The sequence below is a fragment of the Parasteatoda tepidariorum genome, chromosome 2 (genome assembly GCF_982258835.1).
Source record: "Parasteatoda tepidariorum strain Cologne lab strain chromosome 2, Ptep-v5.0, whole genome shotgun sequence".
Taxonomy (NCBI): Eukaryota; Metazoa; Arthropoda; class Arachnida; order Araneae; family Theridiidae; genus Parasteatoda; species Parasteatoda tepidariorum.
In genome coordinates, this window is record NC_141756.1 from 109,766,856 (window position 1) to 109,779,312 (window position 12,457).

General features: G+C 30.6%; 1 protein-coding gene across 4 annotated transcripts in view; it reads right to left on the reverse strand.

Moving 5' to 3' along the window:
• LOC107447737 (tubulin alpha-1A chain) overlaps positions 1-12,457 on the reverse strand; it is a 46,318-nt gene that overhangs the window by 29,175 nt on the left and 4,686 nt on the right. For 2 of the 4 annotated variants that reach the window (XR_015431606.1, XM_043050523.3), the window contains exon 1: positions 4,719-4,855. The exons of the other annotated variants lie outside the window; for them this stretch is intronic. Coding sequence is in view for 1 of the 2 variants with exons in the window: in XM_043050523.3 (XP_042906457.1) it covers positions 4,719-4,721 (3 nt within the window). In the remaining variant the exon portion in view is untranslated. Of the gene's footprint in view, positions 1-4,718; positions 4,856-12,457 lie in introns of those variants that run through there. 4 annotated transcript variants of the gene reach the window in all.

Consider the following 12,457-nt stretch of genomic DNA (forward strand, 5'->3'; position numbering starts at 1 on the left):
TCAAACAAATAATGTAATTTTGTGTAAAGAAAAATCTACGTTATAAGCCGTTTTGAAAAAATTAATAACGTTTTGAAAAATTTTATTCCACTTTTTTCTTTCCCTAATTTAATTTTTACTTCAAAATTATTTTTTTCCCAATCGTAGTTAATTTTCTTTCAAAATTTGTGCTTTTTTTTTTCATTTTAAAAAAATTGAAAATAATGAGATTTTTTTGCGTCTTACGTGAGCATTGGTCACATCCCTCTTCCCCTAAGTGCTTACGTAACATTTGAACGTCCCCCGCACAAACAAATGTTCTTCCTAGATTTAATGCTGAAAAAAATGCAGCAAAAAATTTTGTTGATATTTAACATTTTAAGTCAGCTTTTTAACTTTTTCTCACAATGCAAAATAAATAAATAAATAAAAACGAATGTCTCTGAATAATTTTTACCCAGTGATCGGATATTCACGTGTTTTAGGACATTATCATAACGATTCAATGGAGTAACTTCCAATATGCTAATTAATTAGAGTTGACGATATTTTAAGTTACGAAATTAGACACAAAAACGTTCTTTCTCTGAATAAACATACTTTTTTTTCCGGCGGATTATGCGAATCGAAGAACTTTTGTACACAATTATAAAATTCTTTGCGCGAGTAATTCCACCCAAAAAATAATTTTTAAGAACGTTAATTGTCATGAATCTAAATTTGTTATTGTCGCCATGAAAAGATAGTTCGCCAATTTGGCCACAGTTTCTTACTGTTTTGTTTTATAATTAATTTGTTCGTTCTTCCATAAGGATGCTCTATGGTGAGTGTCCTATAATAAAAATATGGATATCAATTAAAACTATATCGTTATTTGTTAAGGTTTTTCTATGGTGAAGGTCCTGTAATAAAATATTTGTTAAATTTAACGTCCACTCTTTAATCATCGTAAACAATAAATATATATGTTTTTTTATTATTTTATATAATAACTGTCTAAAAATTTTAATTTGTGAGGTATAAAAAATTTTAAATCATTTTAAAGAACGTAATTGTTTAGGTCAAAATGTTAAATTTGAATGAAATCGATCGAACCTGAGAAATCTAATTTGAAATAAAAGGAAAAATCAGATGAAATGAAAGTGGTATAAATCACTGAGGTACCTCCTAGTTTCGAAACTCATATTTTCTTGAAAAGAAGGAAACTTTTTGAGTTGAAATGGTATGAAGGAATCTATCAGAGGACTGACCAAAAGGGGCTATAAATTAAAACCGGCGAAGTATAAAATAGAAAAGAATACTGATATATCTAGGTAGTGAAAGAGCCATCTTTGCCAGAAAAAAGTAAAATCCTAGAAGGATTTACATTTGTGAAAGGAAAATATCAATAATTTCTTCATACAGTACATGCAATTTCTACACACAACTTCAAACTTTTTGATAGGAGCCCATTTTATTGTTGCAAATTTGGATTTTCCAGAAAATCGAAAGAAAAAAACGTTGGATAAACGTTGGTCACGTTGGATAATTTGAAAAATTTATTAGGGGGCATCCAACTCAACTTGAACATCCGGGAGTCCGCCCTCTTAAGGGGTGGGATCGAGTTTGGGGTCATTGGATTTTGCTTTCAAAAGTATCGAACTCTATTGACATTTTGAAAAATTTAACTAATTGCAGGGAAGTGGGAGTTATCATAGTTATGAGATGGGGTCGAATTGGATGTTATCTGTAAGGTGTGTTGTCAGATTTAAGAAAACTATCAAATACATCGATCTTTATTTTTTCGCGACGTATTTTTCGAGGTGTATCTATTAATTATTTCATCCCATTTTTATTTCGCAGCGCTGTCTCTCAATTTAAATCCGAAGACCTGTAAGTTAAATTTAAGTATTTCTTCTGGAAAATTCAGATAACAAAAAATGGTGCTTCCATTTAAAAATTTGAAGCTGCCCTACCCATCCCTAAGAGTTGAGGTATCAAGTTAAGCATCACTGAATGTATCTTTTGAAAATATATAGCATACACATGCATTTTATGATGGGATGTCTATTTTTCAGGGTAAGTTTCTGATACCTTGTTTACTTAAGAATGACATTATTCGTCTCTTAAAAGGTAGATATGGAAATTTAGTTTTCAGTTGGCTAAGACAAGCGACTGACTCGACAATTTATAGTATTTCTTACTTTCTAGAGAATGAGAGAACATCCATGCCTTGTCCGAGATTCGAACCCAGAAACTTTCTAATTCAAGGCTAGTTCCCTGACCCCTACGCAATCCGGTCGGCTTGCGAATTATCATTTATACATAAAGTATTCATTTATCGAAAATAATAGCAACAAATCATTTCAATATTGCCAGAAATTATCATTTCGTTGGAAATAAAACAAGCATGCAATATATTATTTAATAAAATACTTGTATAAGACACGCGTACACAAACAAAATTAAATCTGTGAAAGTAAATATTTCTCTAATTCTACGACTTTAACAACCAATAAATGAGGATTATACCTATGTAGATACAGTGAGTCAAAAATAAAATAAAATAAATAACCTGCACAGCTTTTTTTTTTATCTAATAAGCAGATCTTCACTTTAGGGCTGAAAGTACATATCTTAAACATGATAATTAATGCTGTAGACATTTATGTAACAAAATTTGACACAAAAACGCACTTTTTTTTTCGAATGTACCAAAAACTTTTTTTAAAGATAATAATAAATTTTTTTCTTTATTTTCTTAGAGAGAGAGATTTGAAAAATTAATATGAGAGTGTTCATCTTTCTTTCTTTGCATCTTTCTCTTTGAAATTTTAATGAATCATTCAAAATAATAATAAAATCAGAAAAATATAGGTACGAATCGAGGTTAGGGTTCAAATAGTATGGCCAGAAGTTCCAATCGAAACTTTCTATGGTTTTATGTTGTTTTCTCTTATGCGACTGTTTATGTCTGAAATTAATTTAGCGAGTCAAACAACTTTTACACCCATTTATAAAACACCTTTTCCCCACGATAATTTCGAGGAAAATATGATTTTAGCTATTTGTAATTTTTCAACAAGGGCAGAAAACATTCTAAATTGTAATTTACCTCTAATTTAAACATGAAATTTTAAATGTCTAAATCCAAAATTAGTTATAAATCGGTTGAACAGTTTCTGAGACATTTCAATGCACTACATATGATTTTGGCTATTAAATGAAAATATTATTTTGGCTATTAGTAATTTTTCAGCAAGGATAGAAAACATTTTATATTGTAATTTTCATCGTCTTAAAATACGAAATGTTCTGAGACATTTCAAAAAATACAGCAGCCGATTTAACTCAGTTTCAAATTTAAAAGAATAGAGTTTAAAAAAAGAAAGAGAGAGAGAGAGAGAGAGAGAGAAAGAGGAACCGCACTTGTAATTGAACTGTCACTAAAGATCTTTTAATTTTTAAAAATTCTATTAATTTTAAATTCATAAATTTTGTAATCATTTACTGTTTACTATTTTTAACAAACATTATCTACCATTTTCAAAAGTGCTGGAAATATTTCCATCAGTAAATGTTTAAATATTAAACGTAATAAATTAATAAATTTAGTTATTTATTAATTAAATATCGAATTTTAGTTAATACTTATCATTTTCTTTTATTATCATCTCTATTCTCTATCTCAATTTTTTATCAGGATCAATTTTGAGCAAAGATTATACCAATCTTAATTTTTTAAAGATTCTGGAAATATTTAGATCATTTTTTTTTTTGAATAAATAAATAAAAAGTAAAACTTAAGATAAATTTATAATTATTATTTCAGGATTCATCATAGGAAGAATTATTCGTTTTAAAAGTATACGAGGAAGATATCTATGAGTTATTTTTTTTAATAGTTTGATATAAAGATTTAAAAATGAAATTTATACAATTTTTTTTCTTACTTTTCTGCTTACTATTTTGAGATAGAATTATTTAAAGTTTTAAAGGTGTTGGTGAGATTTCTGAAAATAGTTTTTTTTTAAAGCAAAAAAATTATATTTTTACATTAAATTGTTTTTCTAATCATTTTCACACTTATTGTTTCAAGCAAATATTGGTTTCAATCTTAAAGGTTACTAAGAGTTACAACTAATCAAGAAAAATAGGTCATGAAAAGTTATTAGTTTTAAAATAATAATTTTTTCCTCGTTTTCGCTTATCATTTAGAGCAAAAATTATCTTCAATTCAAAAAGAAACAAAAAGGATTTAAATAAACTTAAGAATAAATATAAAATATATTAATTAAAATTAATTGTTGCTTTCATGTTTTATGCTTTCCCTTTTGAGCAAAGATTATTTTTAATTTCAAGAAATTTTAATAAATCATTCAAATTAATAATTAATTATTTTTCTCTTTTTCAGATTTTTCTTATCTTCAGAAACTAAAAAAATAAATAAATTAGAATTCTTCAAATGAGGAATGAAATTAATTTTAAAAAAAATAATCATACGAAACAATAACTTTAAACTTTATAATTTTTCTAATTTTCTACTTACCATTTTCAGCAAAAAATGATCTTCAATTTGATATTGTACGGAAAAGATTTAAATAAATCAATTAAAAAAGAAAACTCCAAAATTTATAATTTTTAAAATGACGATTTTTTCAGGCAAAGTTTATCTTCAAAATGAGGAAAAAAATTTTTTTAAATATTCATAAAAAAACTTATTAATTTAAACTGAATGATTTTTTTCGATTTCTGCTTACCATTTTGAGAAGATTATCTTCAATTTAAAAAGATACAGGAAAAGGTGCGACTCCTTTAATGAGTTGGTTTTCTCACCAAGTTGACTTGCAACGCGTCGACAGCGAGAATCAAAATTACTCTTTTTAGAGAAACGCGATTTGTTTCTTTCATCTTGGTCATCAGAAGAACTCCCCTTATTGGTTGAAAGGACGATGATGTCACATTTCTCTGCTTATTTTACTGGTCGTATTCGTAGAAACCTCACAAATGTTTTGAGAGGTTAAAGAACAGAATTGAAATCATTTTGTTTATTCAGTTTTTTTAAGTCTCACATCCATAAGCAACGAATTTTCCAGACAAAAGGATTTAAACTATTCTTCGAAAAAATATTTTTAAATCAGTGTGTCGTTATTTCCAATTAATGAAAGTTATATTTTTAAGGTAAATTTATCGTACAAAGTTTGCTTCTAAAGCAGTGGTTATTTATTTTAAATATTAATTTAAACAAATACTTATTTCTTTAAAATGGAAATTAAATAAATTCTTCCCTCTTTTTTTTAAAAAAAATATATTTTTTAGCATGACCTATTGTCAATTAATATATAAATGAACTGCAAAAAGTTATATGCAATATATTTTCTTAAAACTTTATGCAGTCCATAAATTTGAAAAATAACATTTATTTATTTTTTTATGTAAAAATTTATGTATTTTATTCATTTGAATAGTAACATTCATTGTTGTCATAATATTTTCTTTTAATTTATGCAATTTATGAACTTGAAAAATAACAGTCATTGTCATAAAAATATTTTTCAATAAATTTATAAATTCGAATAATAATATTCATAGTCATTGAAATAGTTCTTTAGAAATATGTATATACTTAATTTATTTGAATAGTTACAATCATTGCCATCAAAATATTTTTTTAAGTTTGCATAATTTATAAATTTTAATACTTACAATAATTGTCATAAATATCATTTTTTTTAAAATTATGCAGCTATCGAATTTTAAATATACGATTTTTTTTAGAACTTAATTTCTCAAAAACTTTTCAACCAATTTCGCTTTAATTTTGTATTTTGCCGTGTAAAATTACACACTTTTAATTGATGCAAAAATTGTCTACCTTATAAATCAATTTTTTTCGACTATTAATGAAATAAAATGATTAAAAAATAATGAATATTTACTAAAATTTATTTTTAGCATGCAATTATCTATGGATAAACGAATTTTATAATTGCGTGCAAAAATTTTTCAATTCGTCTAAAAAGTCCTTGAGATATGGCGAAATACGCAATTCTACCGCAATACAACCGCTCTCCTGACTAAACTATTAGGACCCTGATTCTCAGATTGCGGCAACTCACTTTATTTTGGGAGTCAGAAATCCGAATCTATCGAAAAAATGATGTTTATTCAGAGAAAGTACGTTTTTGTGACTGATTTCGTGGCTTAAAATATCGTCCGCACTAAATAGTTAGCAAATTTGAAGTCGCACCCTCGAAATATTAAGAATGAGTCCTAAAACGTGAAGATTCGATCATTAGACCAAAAATTATTCATTGTAGTCCGTTTTTTTTCCTTCTTCTGCACTGTACATGAAAATGTGACGATTCGATCGAAATTCGATTCTATTTTCGATTCTATTCTTCTATTTTTCGCACTCGACTATGTTAACGTTTAAAAGTAATCAATTAATATTGTTGCATAAAATATTGTTGTGTAAATCAGTTTGTACGAACATAAATGGATAAATAAAAAATAAAAATTTCAAAATTTAATTCTCGGTTAAAAAAAAAAAAAAAAAAAAAAAGACGAAGAATAGAAGAAAGTAACTAAAATATTAGTTGACTTTATTTAAAATTAAATGCACTCTCTCTGTTCTGCTGTAAAAAGAGAATGAAAGAAAGAAAAAAAGAAAGAGAGAGAGAAAGAAAGAGAGAAGGAAAAAAAAAGAAATAAAGAGAGAGGAAGAAAGAGAAAGGAAGAAAAGACTTTTTGATAGAACTAATACGCATTTGCGTTACAGGGTGAGGAAGATCACGAGAACCTCCCACGGTTAACCTAACGGCAAAGGGACTCTAACCCATGATCCGTCTACCACTGAGGATATTTCATGTCAGCACTGTGGTCGGTGCAAGACGAATGCGGATTCGTATGGATCAAACATCGGTGGGATTCGAACCCGGTTCACTTTTTGGTCGGTGTAAGCCGGATGCGGAATTCGTATCGACTAGGATTCGAACCCGGTTTGCCTCATTAGAAGGCGAACGCTCTATCCCCTGAGCCATCACGGCTCAAAACACAGTAGTTGATAGAATCAATCATCAATCACTTTCAAAACTATATAAAGTATCAAACAGTAAAACAATATAAAGTATCAAACAGTTTAAAATATTATGACAATAAACAGGATCCGCGCTAAGGATTTCAAATTATTAGTAAATATCAAAAGTCTTCGCCAAATGCAAATCTTAATAATTTTTTATGATACATTTTTTTCCCCTTAGAAAACTGTCTCACGGTAGTTTGTTACAGACTTATAGTATTTGAATCCCATTCTAATTGGTTATGCGGCGCATCTACCGAAATTAACTGCATTCGAATAAAAAATACTGATTCGTTTAGAAAAATCTGTTTTGACGTAATTTTAATTTTTTTAAAGTTGAAAAAATCTTTCGCCAATATTTTCGCTAAAACACAATTATATTCGCCAAATTTACGATTTTATCGCATTTGGCGGTGGGGAGAGCTTACCGCGGGCCCTGAATAAAGGAAATTAACTAACAGAAATTAAAAAATAAATAATGGGATTTATTTATTTTTGGTACTTAAAGAATGAAATCAATAAAATCAAACTATCATCAAAGCAGTTGAGCGAAGAATGAGAGAACTTAACTTAAATGATATGGTGACCGTTAATGTGCACGTAAAACTCTTGATTCCGCACTTTAATAGATCCAATCCAATCTTATTTGTAGATTAACTAGATAATGTGCATATTAAGAGCTTTCGAGCTTTAAGGGTGACATATAGACCTTTTCTTGAAGAACAACGCATTGTGAGGGGAAAAAATTAGAATTACTAATATGCATAGTATGACAAGCGATCATACTTAAACTCGATTTAACTCGGGTATGTATTGCAAATATTTATTATCCCGAGTAAACTCGGGCATAGCAGAATTCGTCAATTACGTTTTGTTTTATCACGTTTTTACTCGGCCAGAAGCAAAGTAAAAAAATAATGATAATCTGCTGTGATTTGAAGTTTGCTAATTTTTGTTTTGGGAGTTTTACTATTTGTGGGACAACAGACGTGTTTTGTGATATTGTATATACGATGGTTGATGAATGAATGAATGGTTGATGAATGGTGATGAATGATGGTTGATGAATGATGGTTGATGAATGATGGTTGATGAATGATGGTTGATGAATGGTTGAAAAAAAAGAGTAAAAAAATGGCGTTCGCTAGCGAAAGTAATAGTAATACAGGTGATTTTTCAGGTGATGAAAATGTGAACATATACAAAGACTAATATTTTACTTTTTTACATTTGCCCGAGATAATTTGGAATAGTAAATTGATGGTAAATTAAATATTTTTTACACATAAAAAGATTAAAATTTCAACTTAGAACTTGTGTATTATATTTTGCTTTACTTCCTTGTATTTATTAATAAAATAAAATAAATAGTGCGTGGAGTCCCTCCGCGTGGAACAAGTTAAACTTCGCAATCTGCGACGTTAATAGTAGAAGAATCAGCAGTCGTAGAAGGATCACTAGTTCTATTCACCGACTCTTTTTCCTGCTCCGCTCGCTTCCGTGCTCTGTAATCACGGTAATATTGTGCATTTTTCCCTCTTGAACCAGTGGAAGTGCTTGTGGAATTTCAGAAGAGAAAACCTAACAATCAATTGATATTCGCAAGAGTCGTACCTTGACATGACCTTAAATCCGTCGCATTGTCTGTGGGATTGTTTTCACTCATTTTTTACAATTGTTATCCACTAAATTTGAAAATAAAAAATACTATCCTATTAAATTATATGTGTATCAAATCAAACTAAAAAAATATTTATAGAAAAACAATACTTTTATTATTTTTATGCTAGTGAGAACCAAAACAATATGGAAATGAATGAGGGAAAACTGGATCCTACCACGGGATTTCCCGGCCAATAAAAATGTAGCGTTAAACGTTTAACGCAACCTTGTTGTTGTTGTTGTTAATTTACGTCGCACTAGAGCTGCACAATGGGCTATTGGCGACGGTCTGGGAAACATCCCGGAGGATGATCCGAAGACATGCCATCACAATTTTGATCCTCTGCGGAGGGGATGGCACCCCTTCTTCGGTAGCCCAATGAACTGCACGCGAAGTCGAGCATTTTACGGTAGCACAGTTTAACGAGGACCAATACCGCACACCCTCGGTCCCTACTCAGACTGATTCAAGTGGTCACCCACCCGCACACTGATCGCAGCCAGTGATGCTTGACTTCGGTGATCTGCTGGGAAACGTGTCTTAACGATCAGTCCACTGCGGGACGCAACTTTGTTGGAAGTCGCATAAGAAGTATAAATTTGAAAAATATATTGATGCCGTCTGTAAAATATTTTATATAAAAGTAAAACATATGCATACAACAAAAAATAAATAAAAAAGAGAGAAAATTTGAAGATATTTAGGAGCATACTGCATAAAAAATAATAATAATGAAAAATGAGTCACTATTGTTACGAGGGAAAAAAACATGGACTATCGAGAAGGAAAAAAAAAAAAAGAAGACAAATAGGTATGAGTTAGGTTAGGTCAACAGAATCATTAGACCGTCTCTTCCAGTCAAAGAAAACAAAATACAAAGCGATAAACTTGAGGTTTATTTTAACAATGCAATTTGAAGCAAAATTGCAGGTCTATTCAGAGTTAATTCAAATTTGAAAACATACTTTTTTTTTTCTTTCCTACTCCTTCATTTGCATAGAATTAGCTTAAAATAAAAAATAATTTAATAAAACTTGCAAGTTGTTATGCTTGTTTCGCACAAGTAGTTCGCATTTTTTTCTTCCTTTTCTTTTTTCGCGAATAATATGTTATTGTTACTGCTGCGAGTTAGTAACAGTTATTAATGACTGTGAGGTCAAGTTACAGTCTGTCTTCAGCCTGCTACCTCTAATCGAATTCTTCCAACGATGCGTTATCTGGGCTGACAAAAATTTGCTGACAATGATTTTGTCAATTTTCCTCTAAGGATGTTGCCAAAATGGCGATTTTTAAAAAAGTTTAATAACTTGAAATATTTAAGTTATTATTCCGTTCTTCACTGCAAGATAGTATATATCAGAAGGGGCCACAATGCGGCTCGCGAGCCACATGCGGCTCATTGAAGGATTATTTGTGGCTCCAATATTAAACAAGAAAAACTCAACGAGTATATAAAAAAACCTAGAAGGAATATTGGCGGAATTCCAACATAGATTTCAAGACTTGGAATATTTTAAATCGTCTCTTGATTTTTTTCTGAATCCATTTGAAATTAAATAATTCAAGGTGAGTTTTCCATTGGCAGTATAATTATGACCCAAAAAGCATCTGGAGAATTAGAATTAATAGAGATGCAAGAAGATCAAGCTCTACAATTAAAATGTAAATCGACGTCGATTACTGAATTTTGGAAATTCGCACCAGAATCGAAGTATCCTGAATTCAAAAAGGCTGCTTGTCCAATTATTTCTATATTCGGAACAACGTACTTATGTGAATCATTTTATTCCACTTTCGAAATCCAAACACCATCTTAAAGAATTATAAAGATAAGTAAAATAAATGTGTTTAATTTTTAATATTTAAATTCAATTCACATATTTTGTACTTTTATTTATATGTTTTCAATAAATATAATTATTGTAAAAAACTCTTTTTAATACCTTTTAAATACGTATTTGATTACGGCTCGCGAAAAATTTCACATTTTGAAAAATGGCTCGACTATCAAGGAGCTTAGCCACTACTGGTAAATATATAATTAAAAATTAAAGTTTCACTTAAAGCATCAGGCTCTTCGACTGTGACTTATTTTATTTCATTTGACATATAATTTTTAGCCTTCTGTGCACTTATATTGCTTTACAGTCCCGCAGTGGATTGATCATAAGGGCACGGTTCCCAGTAGAACACCAAAGTCAAGCATGACTGACTGCAGTCAGTGTGCGGGTGGGTGACCACTTGGATCAGTCTGCGTAGGGACCGAGGGTGTGCGGTATGGGTCCTCGTTAAACTGTTCTACCGTAAAGTGCTCGACTTCACGCGCAGGCCATCGGGCTACCAAAGCAGGGGAGCCATACCCTCTGCAGAGGATCAAAATTGCGATGGCATGTCTTCGGATCATCCTCAGGGATGTTTTCCAGACCGTCGCCAATAGCCCATTGAGCAGTTCTAATGCAACAAAAATAATGTATCTACCTACCTACATTGCTTTATAGGTTTATAATGCTTAGAGAAGCTTTGAGACTCTAGTCAGGAGGGTCAAGGGTTCTATCTTCGATTCCGCTAAGACCCACCGAGAACATGCGATATACATGCTCCTAAAATCTATGGAATCGAAAGTCCCGTGGTCAGTAGCTGAGCAGTACCATGAGTACAGGGATCAGATCTATGTCTAAATTGAGGAAGTGGCCTCACAAAATTTTTGATGGCATATGACTTCGGATCATCCTCAAGGATGCTTCCCAGACCGTCGCCAATAGCTTATTGTGCAGCTCTAGTGCAACGAAAATAAAGCACCTACCTCATAATGCTCAACAGAATGACTTAATTTTCTAGAATTATTAAAATATCGATTTTTTCGTCGATTAAGAAAAATTTATTATCAGACTTCGACGATGAACGTAGTTCGCTTTAGTTTTGAAAGACCTGAAAGTTTTCGGTGGTGATACAAGTCTATTACGAAGGTAATACATCTTTCGTTTTCGTTCTGATAAGATTAAAATCATTTTCTCCCCCCTCAGTCAATCAGTTTTTTTAAAAAAATGCAGGGCTCGAATAAACTCAGAAATTTTACCCGTCCTCGAGGACGGCTTGTCTAACAATGTACCCGTCCTCCTTTGAAACTAACCAGTCGCTTCTAAATAAATGAAAATGTTATTTTTTCTTATCTTATTTATTACAAACATTTATATAAATTACACAATGAATTAGTAGCTACTAGGATTACATTATACTGTAATAAAAGAAATACTAGGTTACTAATAGTAAAACCTAGTATTTCTTTCATGAAGTAATTTATTTCTTTTATGAAATAATTTATTTCTTTTATGAAATAATTTATTCTTTTATGAAATAATTTAAATGATAAAGGTCAAGTTATCTGGAATGTCAATTTATCCGAGGGTACTGCGTTTTTTAAATGATTCAAATATGACGTTTGCCAGTTCCACAATCAAGGCAGTGATTTACAGAGGTTTCTGCACAGAAATCTGAAAGGGGCATTCCATTTAGGTGGAAGTTCATAATTGCGCTTAACGCTTACGTAATGTGTTTTTTTTTTGTAAGTTCATTGCTGAAAAGTCCCTCTCAACTGCTGCAGTACTTTCAGACGGAAAAAACACCAATCCACCATGCACAGTATGTTGCTGTACGGTATTTCAAGATTAAAGGGTCATTTTAGAAGTGAGACGCTAGACTCTTGTAAGATAACAAAAATTGAAAGTGTATCACGAACATTAACGGGAAAATGCCCG